This window comes from Vicugna pacos, chromosome 20 (assembly GCF_048564905.1).
Source record: "Vicugna pacos chromosome 20, VicPac4, whole genome shotgun sequence".
NCBI classification, from domain to species: Eukaryota; Metazoa; Chordata; class Mammalia; order Artiodactyla; family Camelidae; genus Vicugna; species Vicugna pacos.
In genome coordinates this window covers 13680321-13701635 of record NC_133006.1, presented here as the reverse complement: position 1 = coordinate 13701635, position 21315 = coordinate 13680321, and the positions used below count along the sequence as shown (strand labels likewise).

At 35.1% G+C, this 21315-nt stretch overlaps 1 protein-coding gene across 4 annotated transcripts in view; it reads right to left on the bottom strand.

Moving 5' to 3' along the window:
• SUPT3H (SPT3 homolog, SAGA and STAGA complex component) overlaps window positions 1–21315 on the bottom strand; it is a 382338-nt gene that overhangs the window by 116416 nt on the left and 244607 nt on the right. For all 4 annotated transcript variants that reach the window (XM_072944891.1, XM_072944890.1, XM_072944893.1 and 1 more), the window contains 3 exons: window positions 10528–10614; window positions 7464–7554; window positions 5052–5191 (listed from right to left, as the gene is read on the bottom strand). In XM_072944891.1, the coding sequence (XP_072800992.1) occupies window positions 5052–5191; window positions 7464–7554; window positions 10528–10614 (318 nt within the window). The remainder of the gene's footprint in view (window positions 1–5051; window positions 5192–7463; window positions 7555–10527; window positions 10615–21315) is intronic.

Sequence of the window (21315 nt, the reverse complement as noted above, 5' to 3'; positions counted from 1 at the left end):
TGCAGGTTCTCTACTTTCATTTGAATAAAACTAATCGTTTACATTTTCTTTGGAAAAAATCTATTCTGTCAAGATCTACAAATAGATTAGTACAGAATTGTGAGAATTAATTTAAATACATTAGTATAGTTACGAGAATTGATTTCTCCAGCCTGTCCTTACTCAGTGCTAATTTCTAGCAGCTATTTTTCATTTAGACTTGTCATAGATTCATTTCACCACTTCATTTTTATTTTTGTAAAGAATTTCTTAAATTGGTAAATTCAATTACTATGTGTTTTCTAACTTAATGCTTTTATTTTTATATTTTCATTTTTCCTGTTTTCTATTTATTTTTATGTAAAATTTCTAATTTTAGTTGAATGTTGTATTTCCATTTTTCCTAATTTAATAATGAAAGGCTTAAGAGTGAAAAACTGCCTCTTTTTAAAATAAAATTTGTCCAGTCTTAGTAAATTTTATATGGACTATTCTCATCACTGTTATTACCTAAATAGCTCGTGGGAGAGTAATTTTTAAGTTATTTGTTGTTGATCCATTAGTTGGTTCTTTGGTTTTTTTTTTTTTTTCCTTTTTAAGTTTTCAATCAGTTAGAGCTTTGTTTAACCCCTGTTACTACTTTCAGGTTATTATTATTATGATTTTTGCTCTGGTAAGGTAATATGCTCTATAAATTTGTTCACTTTCGGAATCTGTCGACTGTGTGTGCGTGTGTTTATGAGAGAGGAGAGAGAAAGACTCCCTAGGGCAGATGAGTAGTGGTATTTTGTAAAGATTTTCAATAAAAAAGTGAAACTCCTTTTTTATATTGATGATGTACAGATCCATGATGTAAAACCGAAGAAGTCCTTCTGGTTGAAGAAGGTACAGGGGAAGAAGGGGCCTAGAGCCCCATTAAACCTCCTCTCACTTTCCCTAAAGAGCACCATGGAATCCTTAGAGTTATCTGGCTAAGATTTTTAAAACTGCTGCTCATTTACAAAATGTATGCATTTATTAGATAAACTTAAATTTTTATTATTAAAATTGTTTTCCCCAAGTTATTCTGTTAAATACTGAGAACGATGTGTTCAAGCCTCCACAACACATGCATTTTTCTGCCCTCTCCCTGAACTACTTGAAGCGTTTGCTTGGTATGTTTCAATTCTCTGGAATTTGATGATTAACATTTTGTATTTAGTATCTTCACTACCTGCAGCATCTTTTAGTAACATAAAAATTACTGACTTTGTGTCACTTTAAAGCTTCTCCTTTTGAATTCTCTTTTCTCTGAACTAATACTGTTACCACTAGCATTTGGGTTTGTCTAATATACCTCTGATTGTTCTTTTACATAAAAAACTAGTAACATTTTATTTTTGTTTGTATAGACACACTATACACACATATGTGGGCACAGTATATGTATGCATATAAAGGTAGACGTGTATTTGCATATATCGTGAATGTATGTTTACATAAGCTATATTTTTCTAGTATATCAACTGCATTTCTTAATCCCGTAAGGATCTATATTTTAAACTTTTTTCTGGGTTTTAATCTTTAACGTAACCTTTTCAGTTTTTTTGGTATTTGTAAACATTTATCTTCCTAGGTTTAGCCTTTTTTATTTTATGATACATCTTATCTAAGACACTATTTTTGAACCCTTAGTCTTAAAGGCATGTTATTTTACTTTCCTTCATAATTAAAACAATCATGATAGGTAGAAAAGGGGAAGAGAAGAAAGAACACACTTCACAAACAGGAGACAAAGAACTTGTACATCCATCCACCTCTCTGGCCTCTTCAATGAGTTCTCCAGTCTACTTAGCTCCCAGAACTATAACACCAGGACTGGAGTCCCTCAGGGATCACACCCTCAACACACCTGGGGGCATAACTGACTTCTGCAATCATTCAGCCTTTATTAGAAACTGTGTTTAAAAACCTATGACCAGTCACTTCAGGTTAAATTCATATGATCACCTGGGATCTTATTCAACTTTAAATCAATTAAACAATTTTTAAGCTGCCTTAAATTGTATGTATTCTGTTCTCCTTTCTCTCCAGATTCCAGGATTGGGCCTCTGACTTAAAAACACAAGATAAACAGTCACTGGGGATTCTCAGCACCCTAAGCTGTTTAAAGGCCGCTCTCTGGGGACCCCTCATCTTCGCTCTCCTGTTTACTTTTACCAGTCTGAGGATGAGTCAGAAGGTAGAGAGCTCACCCAACTTTTTCCGGGTTCCTTATCTACCACCCCTTCACAAGACCTCATGGTTTATCAGACCAGATATTTACATGATTAGTGACAAGCTTGGGCTCCTCAAGGTCCTTCACACTGGAGCAGCAGGGTCTTAAGGCAGGGCTCTCCTGTGAGTGACCACAGGTTCTCTATTAAGAAAACCCAAAGCTATCTGTAGCATTTAGTGACCCCTTCCTTGGCCTTTGGTTGACACAGTCACATTTAGTTGATTAGATCTCAAAAAGTTAATGTAAGAAACAGGATCAACAGTCGAACACACCTGGTCATTCCGGGGTGGCTTTGCTAAGGGGATTAGGGGTGGCTGGAAGGGAGTTGTGTTTATATGTATTATTATGTTTACCATTTCCCCGCTTCTCTTTCCCACTCCCTCAAATACACTAAAGCCAGTCTGAACATTATCTAATCTTTATCTGATAATTTAGAAGTATCTTCAGAGAGCATGGATCATAGATCTCTACTATATCTACACCCATGTGTTAAAAATTTGGTAAAGAAAATAAATGGGGTGAGTTATTAGTTAACATATCATGATGATGGACTAGCGAGTGGAAATGGATACAAAATTTCAGACATTTTTAATTTTCCAAATCATATAATACTTAATGGTAATGAAGTAAATTATGAGTAAAACACAAAGAGATTATCAGCTGAAGACAACAGGAAAGAACTCGGTTTTTCATAAGCTTGCTCAATGTTTTGAGAAAAAGCTAGGGTCTCGAGTGAGTTTTTATGTCTATGATTTTTTTTTTTCTTTTCTAACTTACATTTAAGTGAAAAAAAGAAAAGAAAAAAAACAGCAATAAGCTTTGTTGGTAGGTCTACACCATTTTCATACATTCTAAGGGAGAAGGTAGGAAACAAAGTTTCTGCAACTGTAAGTGATGCTTAGAGGAAAATTAAATCACTGAGTGATGCCAGGGCTGATTATTCTCCTGAACTTTAAAAGCAAGGGATTGCAGTCTGTGAGTCCAAAGTGGTTTCATATGAACTGCCACAGTTGTGGTTTATGCTTGAAACTATAACCTGTCAAATTAGAAGCAGGCAAGCACTATGCTCTTAACGGTTCCACTTTCTACTGTCTACAGTTATGTCTACAAGTTCAGCATTTTTGTTTATTTAAACTCTGTTATTTGGATGAGCAGAATCTCAAAAGTACTCTTTGTTATTTTGGTTAGGATATAAAGCTTAGAGGAACTGCCAATCTAATTTTTATTGTATAGATGAAGCTGACTTTCATTGTAACTATTTTTATCAACTATCGGTATTTTATTATCCTGGTTACCACGATGTAATATATAATATAACTATAGGGAAGAGAAATAGAAACCGCATGAGTCCCCAACCCTTTTCTGCCCTGCATTTCCAAATGCTTTATTCACTTGAACTTGTACCTTCCTGACTCATCACTTTTCCAGGGCTACAGTAGCCTGCTATTATGAGCTTAGTGTTACAACATGCTCCATTTCTTCTCTTCTCCATGATTGTGGAATGCCCTTCCGGGCAATAGGCTTGGTTGCCAGAGATTTTCCCAACAAAACTGAAAAGCTGCTTGTTTAATTTTCCTAATATTTTATGTAGAGCCCTTCCTTAATAAATTTTCTTAATGCCCATTTGTATAATATAAAAATGTTTTAAAAATAAAATGTAAACAATATTTGCTCTCTGTATAATGTATCATAAGTGAAACCATGCCACTAAACAATCATATCCTGTTAAGGCCATAATGACATCAGAAATATATGTTTATCATCTACTTTGGACAACTTTGTATGTTTTTGGCCCAAGGCGAAGTGGAACTAAAACCATTTGCCGTTGCCCCAAACCAAGATAACCACACATTTCTAAGGTAATTGATACCTAAGAAGAACATTGCCTTTAGATCACAGTTCATGATCCAAGCATACTAATTCTTTAAAGAAGGTTGTTAAGGTTTATAAAGCATGTATGTCTATTGGACTTCCTCCAAAATTTAACACTGAAATAATTATATTTTTAGCATGCATAGAGACTATGATAAAGTAGGCACTTAGCATGATCTTTCAGAGTTCTGGCATTACCTCTCTCGCCTAATTTAAGAGGAAAAATGGAGATTTCTTATTTTACATGTAAAAGTGTTATAATAAGAACAATAAGAGTAATGCCTGTATTTTGGAAGGCACTCAAGTGAAATCAATCATTACTTTTATTTTTCCAGAAGTATTTAAGGAAACAATTTTATAAACAGCTAGCTAAGGTAAATAGAAGGCATACAATTTTCATACTCATTGTTAAAACATACCAGGGAATCCAAACACATATCCCTAACTTTGTTTTACAGTGACGTAAAGCACGTAATTGCCCTGGATACTAACGTAGCTAGTGAGTCGAACCGCAGCCTGCCACTACGGCCTGAAAAATAGCTCTTCACACTGTATGTCAACACAAAAGCAGTAAGAATCACCTTGGCCCACAAAGATAACTGGATGATTTGGAATAAAAACTAAGTAAATACTTAACTACAAGCTAGTTTTTATGGTGTAAAATATTATCAGTAAAAGTAAGATCCCGAAGGAAGCTTAGGGAAATCTACTCCTAGTCAAAGGAGGAAACAAAGAAACAGAAAACTGAAGGTGTTCCCCAAGGTAAACTATGAAGGCAGAGCTGACACCCTTTCCAGGGCTCCTCCACTGCACAATGCTTCAGACATGAAACCACTGATCTGGACATTTCAGACAATGTTTAGAGAACATAAGAAAAGAATCAAATGGTACAGGGATTGCAATGGTTATTCTATTACTGCCTAAAGGGAAAAATGTACTGTACCTCCATTCTTTCTTGTTTGACTTCATCAATTTCATCATCTTCAAACATTGCCAAGAGTTCTCCTGTTTGGTCAATAGAGTTGAGAAAGTCTTGAGCGATTTTTTGTCTTTTGTTCGCATTATTGCTGCCACTCAATTTGTCTTCATAAAGATAAGGGAAGGAAGAAAGAAATCTTCTTAAATAGATTTACATCAGCCCCGATCATTATATGCAGTGCATACTGCATATAAATTCAGAATTGTAATTCTATCAAAACAATCTTCAAAGGGAGAATCCTTGCAACCAAAACAAAAGTTTAAGTCATGCAGAATTAAATCATCTATCTATGTCATGAATAAGACTGAGAGAATAAAAGCAGATGATCAATTACCCCAATAAGTGTGAATGGATTGATTAAAACTCCTTATAAAAAAGAGGAAGGGCTCTCAGATTTGAAAAAAGAATCCCGCTATCACAAGCCTAATTAAGAAAATAAATAAAAACAAAGGAATAAATAAAAAACATCAGGATTGAGAGATGAAATTAAAAGAAGAAAATACGTATGCTATTGTGCCAATACATCTGAAACCTATGGGATGAGATCCTACTCTTTTTCTCATAAAAGATAAAACTATCATACTTATTTAAAAGCAAAACATAACTCTGAGAAAGTTACTCCAAAAGGTCAGGAAGGAACGTAGTATTACAATAGGTAATTAATACAGTTTAATACATGAAAGTATCACTGTGAATGAGTAAGAAAGAACTAGACTGTTTTTAATGTGATAAATTACATGCTCATAGACCAAATGAAGATAACCCAAACATTCTTAGGGTGAAAGCACCCAATCTTTCACCATTAAGAATGACAACAGGTGTGGCATTTCCAAAGACGGCTGTCTTGGTCAGTCTGGGCTGCTGTAATATACCACAGACAGGTAAAAGACCAGATATTTATTTCTCATAGTTCTGGAGGCTGTCAAGTCCAAGATCAGGTTCTGGGGTCCTGGTGTGTGATGAGGGCCTGCCTTCTGGTTTGCAGGTGGCTATCTCCTCATATCTGCACGCGGTGGAGAGCAGAGGGCAAAAGCAAGCTCTGTGTCCCTTCTCACAAGGACACTAATCTCATGCAGGAAACCTCTGCCCTCATGATCTCATTGCTTTCCAAGGACTCAGAATACCATCGCACTGGGGATTAGGTTTCAGTATGTGAATGTTAGGGAGATACAAACATTTGGTTCATAGCGATGCCCTTTATCAGGTTGAGAAGATTCCCTTCTCTTGCTAGCGTGCTGAAGAATGTATCAGGCACGTACATACATTGGCTGAACTCTCACAGGAACACCACATGATAAGCAGCCCAATTTCTGACTTACAAATGAGAAAAATGACCCTCAAGGACACGTAGAAAGCACAGAACTGGGATTAACTGGACTTTAGTTCTGTTTTACTCCATGATGCTTTATGATCTCCACAAAAGCAAGCATTTAAATTCATTTGTAGAACTATTTTCCAACAGTTAAATTCAATGAGAACTGCAGGAATGTTAAACAGACAATACTGATTAAACATCTGATCAGAATTTTTTCTTTCATGGCATGGCTACTACACTTGCTGATTTATTGGGGGCCAATGAAAGTAACTGGTTCTCTTTCAAAGTCAGCGAACTCTTCAGTTGGTTTTGAGTAGCTTTCTGGAATCCTTAATACAGTAGAGTTTGTTTAGCTACTTTATCCGTGTATCTTCTAGCAAAGGGGTAACATTATGAGTACCAATATAAAACATGAATTATTTCTAAAAACAGAAAACATTTATTTTGATTAATAAGTATTATTTATTAATTAATAAATTCAGCTTGGCACTATTTGATTTTGCAACATTAATATTTTTTCTAAATATCATAAAATGGAGAACTGAGTCGGAAAATCAGCTAAGGAAAATTTTCTTCTCTGTTAAGCTTTTTGTTAGATTTCAAACAGCATGGAAATAATACACTAAAATGAAGTGACTTAACATCATAAAATAAATGATACTTTCTATAATAAATGAACAAAAAGAAGTATGTCAATTTCAAAGATAATTTTATAATAGTCCTGGCTCCCTACATTCACAACAGAAAACTATGCTTGCTAAAATCGATTATGTTTTTAAATCACCACAATTTTCCTAACTTCATGACATTCTGATGTAAATAAAGCAGGTCATTGTATTAAAAGAAAGTACTGAAATACCAGATTACACTGAAGTCACACAAATAGAAAAATCATGAGATTTAACTACTAATGAAACAAATATTTGGATAATTTCTAAACTACATCATGTAGTGGAAATACATATATTCTACTCTGCCGGGAAAAGCTACACTGACGTTGTACAAACGTGGCGCGGGCATACACGTGTCTACTGACTAGCTTAGTGCTCTGCTTCAGTTACCTTCCAGAAGATCATCCTCATCGATGCCTTTGACAATCTTCGATTTGTAGTCTCGGAAAAACATGTATTTTAGCAGTCTTCTGAGTTTTTTCTATTAAAAAGATGAGATAAGTAAATAAAAAAACCTTACACATATATTTACTTTACTGATGAAAGACTATTATAACTAAATTGAATAAACTTGTACCCCAGGACTCTGGGGAAATAGAGCAATTTCTCAGTATAATACTATGAGTTCAAAATTTAGTCATCAAAGTCAACATAAAAGCTAAAACACAAGCAGCATTAAAAGCACTTTTCATTTGCAAGTATCCAGATGCTCCAGAATCACAACTGTCTTTGCTTTCTGGGATTTGTTGTTGTTGTTGTTGTTGTTGTTAAATTCTTTCTGAAGATTGTAATATCACACTCTCCACACTAAACTGACAATACTGACTTTACGGAATTTTGCACATTCAATACCAAATTTTATTTTTTGAAATGATTTATAAACATCTAGACAAGGGGTATGTAACAACTGTTTTAAAGCGCCCAGCACTCTGTGTTTTCTTGTTTTTTTTTTTTTAATTCTCTGAGAATCTTTTATTTAGAAGAGTTGGGTTATGTTTTATATTTCTGGAAAACATTCTATAATTTGAGAAACATATGTTTCTGAAACTCAAAGCTGATGAGTGATAGGTGAGTCTTAATGATGGCTTTCTCTGGGTTTATCAGAAGACTAAAATACTGCTTAACTTTAAAAGTAATCGATAGTACTTTGTAATCTGTTGTACACTTACACGTAGAATGGATTATTAATGGTTCCTGACCTCCAGGTTTGAGTCAGTGACAGCTGAAACATACTGCTATTTACAAAGCTCTTTTACATGCCTCTATCTGGTATTTTCAACAGCCCTGATACAAATAAAACAAATATAATCACCTCCTTTTTATATATAGGGAAACCGAGGTTAAAGACAGACTTACAACTAGAGCTTAGCAGGGCCAGAAGTAGAACATATCCTTTGAACCTGTTTCCTTATTGACCAAGTAAGTGAAGTGCCCACTTTAGAGGACTGTTGTGAGGAACAAACCTGAGAACGAGTGAGTCTGCCTGGGGAATATGTAAAATGGAGCAGGCAGGCGGTGACGGCTGCCCAAATACCAACTGGAATTATTAAGAGAAAAAACACACACCTGTAGACTGGTCTTTGCTACCCTTCTGTCTTCTTTGCTCTGATTCCACCCAGTACTTCAGATTTTATTCTGTCTTATATTCCATCTGAGTAAATTACTTTAAATTCTCTTTGGAACATGTCATCATATAAATGAAATTATTTTGAGGAGAAAGATGAGAATACTGGCAACTGTCATATTACAGCTATGTTCTTGGTTGCTAAAAAGATTGTGATTAAGAGTCCTCCTGGATAATAGAAGGATTTTGACAATTAGTGTACGTTCCTGAAGTTTCAATATGATTGTAAATTGTGATTTCCCCAAAAGGCAGGAAAAAAGTGTCAATATGGACTAATTTTTGTGCTGGCCTGTTTACCTCGCTAATGCCACTGCCCTCCAGCTGCCTTCATAAAGAGGCTTGGCTCAAGGTCCCCACTTGTGTCAACAGCACCTTCAGGCTCCTTCCTCACGGCACCACTGCTGTACAGCACCTGCTCCTCCTTCATCTTCCAAGTACAGTGAAGTCAGCAAACCCTGCATATTCTCTCTTCACTCTCTCTCTGAATACGCCCCTCCTATCCACTTCCGGAGCCATCATACCAATCACAGTTTGCCTTGATTACAGAACCTGCATGCTAGTTAGTTCCATTCTACACAGAATTGCATGAGTCTCATCCTAGGCAGAAACCTCCACTTCAACAAATGCTACAGCCTCTCCATCTAAGCACACAACCTTAAAATGCTGCGAGTCTCAAAATGGTTCTTCAACTAAATTGTACAGATTTCCTAAACCAGATGATAGCTTCTTGATAGTGAAGCCATTCTCTTTATAATCCTGAGCTGGTGTAAGAGTTCATGAACTAAAAATTTATAAAATTTAATGGCAGATTGGTCAAAGTGCAGTTTGTAGATCTCTGAATCTCACTGCATAAAGGATAGCAAATATTCCATCCAAGTTCAGTCAATCTTCAGTCAATCAAAAGGAAAAGTTTTACAATATAAAGTAATTGAGTATCAGAAAGGATGTTAACAAGGACAAACAGAAGGTCAGATGGGGTGTCTGCTGATTAAAAAACAGAGACAAAAATATACAAAAATGGTGGGAGAGAAATGGGTAAGTGGAGTTAAAGGCCAGGGGAAAACAATGAAGAAACGAAAGATGGGATCTTAGGAACTAAGCCCCAGCTTGGTCACTGAGGGCATACCCACCATAACATACTGTGGTTATTCACTCAGGTTTTCCACATGTAACTTTCAGATGAAAATTTTATTAAAAACATGTAAAATGTCATAAAATATTTTCAACCAGCTACGCATGAAAGAGAGTTATAACAAAATTAGACATGTCAATATCAGCTTAAATATTTCAATACCAGAGTTCCAAGAGTAAGAAAGGTGGATCTTTATGAAAAAAACCTAGACATTATGGAGCATATTTATGCTATTGGAATATTCATCTTGATTGATTTGCTTTTTTTAAACCAGTGTCAGAGACTAAACTTTGTATTTGAAGTTAAAAACTTACTCTATGAAAGTCTATAATCCTATGTAAAATAAGAAGAAAAATAAATATGCCACTTAGTTATACTCCAGTTACCAGAACAAAGCACCCAATCCAACATTTAGTGAATATTACATAGCAGTGAAAAAGTCTACATAGATATGTAAAAATACGTGACAATTAGTTGTCAGCATAGTTTTCCATAAGTGCCCTTGTCCATGGTAAAAATAAAAAATCAATTCTTCTGCAGTAAACCATTTTGTTGTGTAAACGACAAAGACTAAAACATCAGCTCAAGTGTTACGATCCCGATGTGAAAGCTATATAAAAGGACACACGGTTTCCTTATCTAGGTGTAATTAAGCACCAAGCATCACATTTTAATACAATGAAATTGTTTTCTATTACCTTATCTTTGCGCATCAGAAACAGAAGATCTTCAGCAGAGATGACCCTCGCTCCCCGAAGCTGAGAAACTTCAGCAGCTTGCTGTAACTAACAACAAAGGAAAATTTTCCCAATAATCTAAATTAAATACACTACAGTTATGGTATCTCAAAAGAGAGAAATACACTAAGAGTTAAAAACCTTTGGGAACCATCCAGCAATCACGTTACTGCTTTTAAAAGGAAAATGTCTTATGTTTAAAGATATAAAAGAAAAAAATGCAATTAAATTAACTTACAAGCCCACCTGTAACTGATACAATAAACAGTGATCCTTGATTACTTTCATGCAAAAGAAAAATCATGCGCAGCTTCCAGAAATGCATTAATGCACCTGAAAATAATTTTATGAAATTTTATCCTCATATCCATGTGAGCAATGGTTTCACTCAGTATCACTAGTTGAATAAGTATATTATTAATGTGAGCTCCCATGCTGGTATGATTTGAAATAGGCCCATTCAGAACTTTAAAAGATCAACAAAAACAGTAGCTGTTTCTAATATCCAAAGGAAAAAAAATAGTTTTAGTTTTGGCAAGTCTTCAGTGGGCAAAGGATTCAGTCCATAAATCATAATACTGGACTGCATTAATTTCTTTCCACACTAATCACACACACACAAAAAGTTAACTGTATCTGGAATGCACAACACAAAACATACTGCATGAAAAGTTAGATTCCCCCTGAAATGTTCATCTGGGCCCTTGTATCTACAAAGTCGAGAGTTTTCTGGAATTCAGAAGTCCTAGAAACACAATCTTACTTGAAAATGACCTGGAAAATAAAAGAATGTGAAAAATGATAGTTCTATTTTTTGGCACAGGCAAAATCAGTTTCTTATTTTGATTAGCTGGAAGGAACATAAAATACATCCAGCTGAAAAAAATAAAGATGCTGGAGAAAACACTACAAAAATGTGCCTGTAACTTCTTCCAAATTTGATCAAACCATGGTGATTGCACCAAACCAACTCTATCCAATATTATAAAAATATTTACATATAAAAGCTGTTTCTGAATGCATCTTTCTTTGAAAGGAATAAATCTAACGCGTATTTCTAAGAACTAATCTTTAAAAAGTGACACACTGTTATCTTAACAATTATAAGAAATCAAATAGTGCATTTGTACTGAAGAAATTCTGAATGTTCAAGCGATTTTGCTAAGTAAGCTTCAAACCTTGTCTAAATACACAGACTACAAAATAGACTATAAACTCCCTATGTGTCAGCCTTACCACTGAATTTCCTGGATACTGGTGGTTGGTATGTAAACATAATTCTACCTAAATATAGAAATTTAAATTTAACTGTGAACCATTTAAAAAGAAATCTTGGGGGAAAGGTTTTTAAAAAGATGATATATCTACCCCAAAAGAAACTAAGTTTTCAGCAGGAAAAATGTGAATGTATTTTTCTAAAAACTGGAAGAATGTCAAGGAAATGTGTGTACATGTGTTTTTTCAAATAAAAACATTTCTATCACAGTATAAAATACATAGAATCAGTGTGGAGAGGAACAGGGGCTCAGTGTCCACTTGTCTGGACACACACAGGACCAGGAGGCAGCACTGTCAAGGAACTGCGTATTTTCTTAAATGAAGGATGGTGGTGATTTGAAAACTGTAAGATACTATACAGATATAAATAATTTTACTCATGCTAAGAGAGAATCAGGATACATATATATCCCTAAACAGCTTTCCCAATTAATCAACTGCTTATCCCCACTACATGTAAATAATCTGTATTTATAACACTTTCCAAAACATCAGTTTATAAACACATCCACTAGAACAACAGAAGAATAAAAAGAAAAAAAAAAAAGAAGAGGAAAAAGAAAATGGAAAATAAAGGCAGAGGGTTAGCCACTGTAAAATAAACTTTTCCAATCCAGTATACAACTACCGTAGGGATCCGGAATTTATGTCGTGTTATGTTGTCATGATTGGCAGGAAAACTTTACCTTTAGTTTCCATCAATCTAGTTTACTGGAATCCCTCACCTACCCCAGCACCCTCACTAGCAGGCCCACTGCTTGCACTCTCCACCGTGCTATGCCTTGGACTCCCAGGAAGTGAGTCCTCAGGACTGAAAGCTGTCACTGTGTCACTGCACCAAGCTTCCCAAGCCCCGATGTGTCCCCTGCTCCAAAATCACCTCTCCCCCACCCTCACCTCCTCTTCTCTACCGAGTGAGGAGAGCAAGTTTATCAGCTAATTATAGTCATCACAATAAAGTGTGTACCACCCATGGGGGCTTCTAGAATTTCTGTCTACAATTACCAGAGAGAGTAAAGAAATTTCTGCTTAACAAACACAAGCTTTAAAAAGCAGGCTCGCAGCGTGGCGGTCCAGTCCACAAGAGGCTGGTGCATTTAATGTGGAAACAATGCTGGAACCAGGAAACTGAAATCACAAAATATTCCTAATACCTTCAGTATTTAAAAAAAAAGTTTATTTCATATTATAAAAAATTCCTCAATTTCATAATCCCTGAAAATGAATGGAAGTGTACTTTATTACTCACTGTAGCAAGTTGAATATTTCTGGCAGTGATTAAAATGACATGAAATGATAGTACATTTTATAATTTTTTCATTACAATGAAAGCAGTATACATTTAATTGCGTTATAAAATATGCAAGAATTGACAGAGCAGAGGAATACTTTAAGACCAATTACTAGTTGAATGAGAATACAAAATTAATTTCTTAACTATATGGACAAAAGTATGGTGACAGTACCCTTACAGAGGTTTATCTGCAACTTAGTAAAATATTTTGCTAAAAGACCTGATTCTACAACAGCAAGTCACCTACAGCATTTTTTCTGATATTATTTCTATTCTTCAAAGTAAAAACAATGTTATACTTGTAGCAACTGCTTGAAAAAAAAACTTCCCCTAGCATATTAACACTCATCGTATTCGCATTTTAATTATCTTATGATACTTTATCTGCAGGTTGAGCATAAAAGGCACAATTTAAACTTTACACGTCATCCTAAATGCCTCGTCTTTAATCCTACAAATAAATCTCTTCTCAATCTCTCATTGCTATCAATGACACTAACATTCGAACGGTTTTTTTTCTCTCACTCTATTTTATTTTCACCAACTTCTGCTGATTTTGTTGTTTGTTTTAATCTGTGCAGGGCCCTGGATTTGCTCTCCACCTCCACAGTATTCATCTGAATCCAGGCCTTTGGAACTTTTCACTCACTGGTTTCCAAATTTCAATTTCAGTGTCTCCAAATGGTGATGCATCCTAGATTTGATCTTCCTTAAATATGATGTTCACAAATCTTGTTCCAGGATTTATGACAATTCACTGTTACCTGACTTAAATGTTGTCTTTAAAGGCTAACGGACTCATGGATTTTCCCTATCCCTTCATTCTCATTAAATCTCTTGTTTTTTCTGCCATATTTTCCTACATCTAAGCTCCAATAATTTCAGTTCTATCTTTACGCCCTTGTGTACTTGTGACGGTTCATTTTATGCATCAACTTAACTAGGCCATGGGGTACCCAGACATTTGGTCAAACATTATTCTGAGTGTGACTCTGAGGGTATTTCTGGATGATATGAACACTGGAATCCCTAAGCTGAGAAAGCAGACTGCCCCCTGCCCCCAGCTCTTGCTAATGTGAGTGGGCTTCCATCAATAGTTGAATCAGTGAATGGAACAAAAAGGCTGAATAAGAGGGAACGTCTTCTACCCGACTGCCTTGACCTGGGACACGGGTCTTTTCCAGACTTTTAACTTAAACCAAAACATCTCCTCGTTCTCAGGCTTTTGAACTCAAACTTGAACTACACTTTGCCTTTCCTGGGTCTCTGGTTTGCCAACTAGAGAACCTGGGATACTCAGCCTCCAAAGTTATGAAAGCCACCTCCTTATAATAAATCTATCTGTCTATGCATGCACGCACGCACACACACACACACACACACTCACTCACTCTCTCACACACATATCTTATTCGTTCTAGCTTTCTGGAGAGCCCTAATACAGTATTATATTCAAATTATGAGGTATTCTTGATTCTTTATAGGATATCTTTATGGGATATAGCACTTTCTTCTTTAAAATACAGACTATAAAATAATTTTCCAAAAACAATAAAAGATCTTTGATTATCTTCATACAATAGTGTTTATTATCTAACTTAGGCACGGAACGTATATGCTCACTTGACAATATCTTAATTGTACCTGTCAACAAGTTTCTTCTTTATCATCCTTAATCAGTCACCTAACACCTTCACTTCTCAACTTCCTTTTGGACAATATCTCTAGGTTCAGGACCACCATTCCCCCAATGGGCAACCCCCTTGACGGTTTTCAATTTTCCCTCGTATAATATAAATGAATTGAACTAGATGAAATCAATAACCCCTGCATTTGGCTAGGGCCCATGTAAATTCAGCAGAAAGATTTCTCTGAGGTTCTAAAAGGTTTCAAAAGTACAGCAAAATCAATCCAACGAGTTCACATTAACATCCTGAAAGTACTGCATTTTAACCACACTTCTATTGTATCTCTTTCCTTTGGATTCTGGCTAAATCTCTGGATCTTTCCTTCTGAGAATAAATGATAATTAAATACACACTAAAAGGTAGGAGTTGTCAGAAGCTACGTGATGGAAGAGGTAAAATCTTAGAGGGCAGGCTGTCACCTGGCCTAAAATTTATTTGTCTTTCTATCCGTTGGTCTATCATGCACTATTTATTGGGCCAGGGACTAGGTTAGGAAAAAATAGCTCTGCTTGCTGCCGTATTTGTCAGCCATAGATAACCTCAAAGATCCTCTCCGAATCTTCCATGTTGTGACTAAAGGAAGTAGGAATTAGGAAAACAAGACTCTAATTCTAGTTGGACCACTGAGTAACTGCATAACATCAAACAAATCAAACAAGTTCCCTGGATTTGCAAGATTATGTATTTTTTCCCAATTAAAATGGGTAAGCAATGATTTTAATGATTAATAATAATCTTAATAATAATAATAGTAACAGTGACCATCTATTAAGTACCTAATTTATACTGAGGCCGTACAGGCACTGTGCTATAGGCATTAAAATATTTAATTCTAATTTAAAAATTACTATCTCAGTTAAAATATATGTAACACTAGAAGTCAAATAATACTCTAAGTTTTATAATGACAGACAGGAATACCTAGCCACACATCCTTCCAGTCAGTAATTCTGCTTCCAAAGGCAAATACTTTCAACTTTTCTAGCTTGTTCTTCTGTTATTTACTCCCATATTTGAAATGTACTTATAACACTAGTTTTATTTTTCAGCTTTAAAAACTACCAATTGACTTACTATGGAAAATGAAGATTTAGTGTCCTCAGCTATCTCATATTTAATTATTTCCTTCCTCCCATCTTGATCTTACTTTTAAAATATAATTTTTTGTTAAATTAATATATAGTGTTTATATTGTTATGACTGCACAGACACTGTTACAGCTTGGCCACTATGATCAGATTTCTTTTTACAAATTAAAAAAAAAAGTTTTTTCCTATAGTTAAGAATTTCCTTTTCTTTTTTTGGCTTAATTTTTTTGTGAACCCAACACTATTTCAACCACATTATTTGCAATATTTGAAACATATAAGGATTTCTTTCAATTTCATTGTTTTGTTTTCTCTCAGAGACTCATCTGAAGTCTGTCAGACTCTTTCCAACAATTATATTTTGGACTTTTGTTTTCTTGATCCCATTTGTTCTTACTTAATTTACTTCCATAATGTGGTAGAGCACATTCTCTGAAGTTTTTAAAGTTTAAAAAGTCTCTTTTTTGTTTTTGAGCAGAGTTGTAATAGCTGCTTTAAAAATCCCTGTCTACTGTTTCAACATCTGGGGCATCCTGGAGTCTGTCACCATTCTGTCTTTTCTCTTGGGTTTGGGTCCTGTTTTCCTGTTACTACATATTTCAATGAATCTGTGATTTTATATGAAATATTATAAATGATACACTGAAAGGTCTCTGGATTCTGTTATGTTCCTCTGAAGAATACTGATCAATTTTTTTTTAAGCAGGCAATTAAGAATAAACTGAAAGTGCAGTATCTCCCTCCCTCCTCTAGAGGTGGGCTGCAGCTGAAAAATACCTCTGACAGTTTCCTGAGAAAGGGTGCATGAAAAAAAATAAACTTTTAAGGATGCTGTATTCTGAAAATTCATTTATGCCGCCCTTGTATTCAACTGATAATCTAACTAGGTATAGGATTTGAGATTAAAAATCATTTTCCCTGAGAATTTTCAGCAGACATTGCTCCTGTCTTCTAGCTTAAAATGTTGCTGTTGAGAATCCAGTTATTTTTTAATTCCTAAACCTTTGTATGAGCTTCCCCTGCACCCAATCCCCTGCTAAGAAACCTTTACTATTTTTCTTTTTATACCTGAAATTCCAAAATTTCACGATGCAATGTCTGCGTGGGCGGGTAATCTTTCTTCATATACATACCTGGTTCTCACAGGGGTACTGTAACCCTGTATATTCTTGTCCTCCATGTCTGGAAATTTTCTTGGATTACTCTGAAAATTTCTTTTCTTCTGTTTTCTGGATTCTTTCTAGAATGGCTATTAATAGAAAGCTGGTGGTCTTTGTGTTAGATCTCTAATACCAGAGTTCTCTTTTATTCAGTCTCTCCAGACAGTAAGCCTATACTGTTTTGCCAGAATGGCAAAGGGCAGTTGACAGCCTGTGTGGTTTTGATAAGGTACTGGGGTAAAATTACTCCCTTACTTTCTACTAATCCTCCTGTTTTTCATCTACGTAAGACTTCTTTCGTCAGAGGTAACTTGAATCCTGATTTTTTCCAGGTTGAAAGCCTTCATTTTTCTCAAATCTGTTAAACCTTCAATATTTCTAACCTCTTTTAAGTTCCCGTAATTTTTTGATATGTCTCATCTGCTATTTATTCTCCCGTTTTCTTGATCTTCATAGATTTATGCTTTTAAAAATTAGTTTGCTGTCATTTAGTGGGGTTTTGAGAAGGTCTGGAAATAAACAATGTATCACCCATGTTTACACAGATTCTCCTTTTTCACACTGACATTTACTGACTATATTATCCTGTGCTTCGTGCATTCTAGATATTATCTCACTGAACCCTCACAACAAACCTACAAGAGATGTCCAGGTACACAAAACGGGTACTAATTAACAAATGCTTAAAATCAAGCCATTCACCTTTCTTGCTAAGATTAATTTCTTATTCAGAACACAGGAAGGTACCATCACTAAATAAAGCCCTCACAGTGCATAGAAAAGTCTACCCACAAAAACATTTATTTGCCTTTCAAAACATTTTCATTGCTGGCAAAGAAATGGTTGCCAAAAAAAAAAAAATAAGGTTTGGATCAAAACATTCAAGTCAGTTACTTCACAGAGACACAGCTTAAGGACTGAGAACTCAGCAAGTGTTTGAAATGAAACGGATCTGTAACTGAATACAGTCAACATTCAGAATACTATAAATGTAAGATATTTGACTTAGTATTTTCCTATCATATGATCTCCTTATTCTTTTTGGTGACTGGTCTTCCACTGTCTTAGACATTTGAAACATAAACAAGTATATAAATTGATAAAAGATGTGCCTAACTTTTGAGAATTTCATTTTAACTCTTCTTTGTAGAATAGTAAGTCACAGTTAGTCAAATTTTAAAAAATATGATAAGGCTATAATCATCAGTACCTCATGACTCAATTCATTTTAATTTATACATATTTTAAAGAATTACTAAGACACAATCAACATAAGCCTGCAAAGCTTAAAAAACATCCAGTAAACAATGACTCTATATATGGTATAAAAACAGCCACCCTGACAAGAAACTAATTCTTTAGTTATTCTTATTTAAATGTGAAATTAGGAGAACAATCATCTGAAAGTTTTCTTGTAAACCTTTTTGCATGTAAGTTATTTGTAAGCAACTTTCAAGTTTAAATATCAAGTTTTGAAAGTAAGCAAAAGGGTATTTTGGAAAGTTTTTGAAGCTGAAACTAAAGTAATAGACTAGACTATGCTTTAACTATTATAGTACTCCTAAAGTACTGTACTATACTAAACTAGATAATAATTTAAATACTATACTGTGACTTCACTACAGTTAGTACTATTTAAAATTTAACTACTTTCTATTTAACCATTTAAACTAAGATTCTATTTAACTATTTAAACTAAAATACAATGAAAATTGTACAAAGATGGTAGCAGATCTTGAATTTGTTCATTGTTACATACAGCTATCTTTTGGATAGTCAGTAACTGAAAAATGATACAGTTTAAAGGAACAAATACATACATTTCATTTGCATTTCCTAAAATTTTAGAAGCATAAAAATTTTTGGTAGCCTACAAAATGTGTACTTTCCTTATCTACATGTAATAATGTGTTTTTTTCTTCTCTGCTTATTTCTTGGCATCTTTTTGTCTCCTTCCATTTTCCCTTCTGTTCACACTTCTAAAAAGGCATCCACCCAAAGAGTTGTAGCCATTACTTATTTCTCCAAAGGACAAAAAAATAACAGACAGAACTCTAATTACCTTTTTTCAGAACGCTACCAAAATTTTCACACGATAACCAGATTCCATTTCACCCTAGATGCTGAGGAAGAAACACAGGTCTCGTACTAAGTCTTCATGTTTAGATCAGAGTATTCAAAGCACTGCCTTACACCAGACCACACACAGACCGATGTGATGACTGGAAAAATTACCAAAAGTAATGCTTAAGAATCATAAGGAAAGAGGAAAACTGATTTCTAATTTTATCTTTATTACTATCACCCTTGTTTTGGCAAAGGCAATTTTATAATTTTGTCTTTTTTGTTGAGAAAATACATGGATAAGATGCCAACTTTAGAATTTTAGAATTGCAGCTTTTGATGCTGGGTTTCAGAGCCTGATCCACGCACAAGGAGGGCAAGAGTGGGCTATGAAACTCAGCTAAAGCTTGGTTTCCTCTGTCAGTGCTGTGGAGCCTGAGGGGTTTTCCAGAGCATTCTGATTACTGCTTCCATTTTAAGGTCTAACTCGGCAGATTATCTCCATGGAGTCTCCACTATACAAATTTATTTCACAAGTAGTTTAATCGAGAAGCTTTAACAAAACCATTTCTTTAAAAAAGTTTCTAGAACCATCTTGAATTTTTCCTCTCATAAATTTTTTAAATGCCTATCGCTTGATGTTTAAGGGAGATAATGTCACGTGGCATAAAGTAAGCCCTGAATAAATGCTGTCTACATTCATTTAGAACTGGGAAATTAAATTTCAGGATCACCATAAAAGTTTACAATTTTTAAGCTATCATTGGACTATTACTTAGCACTTATGACTTATTTTACCATAAACAAATTTAGGGTGTGAAAATCTGTATGGATAAGTTATACACATACATATATACACACACACAGGTGTATATATATACACATACACATTTGTATGTATATACAAACTCATACATACGTGAGTGTGTATCACCAGAAGCACTTTCTTACAAGTTTTAAGTAACTCTCACTTAAAGGTAAAGGGAAAACTACATGTGGGCACCTTTTGATAAGAACCAGTAGCTTCCCTAATAATTTCTCATGTAGAATCCCTTCACCATGAAATACAATTCACGTGTTAGTGTACATGCATTAAAAGTTTTTTAAAAATTATTTTTGGGGGGGAGGTAATTAGGTTTATTTAACTTATTTATTTAATGGAGATACTGGGGATTGAACCCAGGACTTCCTGCATGCTAGGCACACGCTCTACCACTAGCTATACCCTCCACCCATCCCTCTGCATACATTTTTGAAATTACAGTTTTGAACAGAATAGCTGATCTCTCTGATTCTCAGGTTCTTCAGGTGGGACCTGATGAGAGGGGCACCCCGATGAGCTCCAAAGAGCCTGTTGGCTTTTGCTTTCTGATCCTAATATTTAACCCTAGTTATAGTTTACTTTTGGCTCCATAATTAAGCACTTTCATCAATGAGAAAAGACATAAAAAAGAAGAATCATAAGAAGAAATTGTACCACTTGGTGAGGTGCAGATGGGAGTCAATTTTCAAAGGAAAATCCACTTCGTTATTATACCAATGGAAAGGGCAACCAAGCCAATTAACTCGATGCGTGTGGCAGGAAGTAGGAGGCTAGATGGTTACTTAGCATTAATGACCTGCTTTACCATAATGTTTGCCATAGTACACAAATCAGCAGGTGATGTAGTTAATTATTCCAGTATCCTACCCAATAGTTCCAGATACATTTGAAAGCCAAAGACAGGATTAAAGCAACGCAATCACTAACGCGTAAAAGAGATTGGTCTCTATCCATTTCCACTCTGCTGTACGCTTTTATCATATGAGGAGCACAGGTAATTTGTATGTACTTTCGCCTCAGTCGGTCAGAGAAAGTAGCCCTTATTCAAATTTTGTATCCAAACATTGCTTGCATAGGAAAACCCATCAATGTTGTATATAGTATTTATCAAATTAGATGTAGTATATGTAAAACTAAATGAAAAGTCAGGTTTCCTAGGCTCAGGTGTCAGTCCCAAATTCCACCTGAGAATTTAAAAGGCGATTAAAAAGGGCTCAGGAAGGTGATACAGCACAGGTCTTGTTACACAGACAGGTCACTGTGAAGCCGGATGAAACAATGCGGGCAGGCACCTGGAGAACTACCAAGCACTATGCAAAAGAGATCCTGGGCAGGGATGAGTAGGGGGAATAGC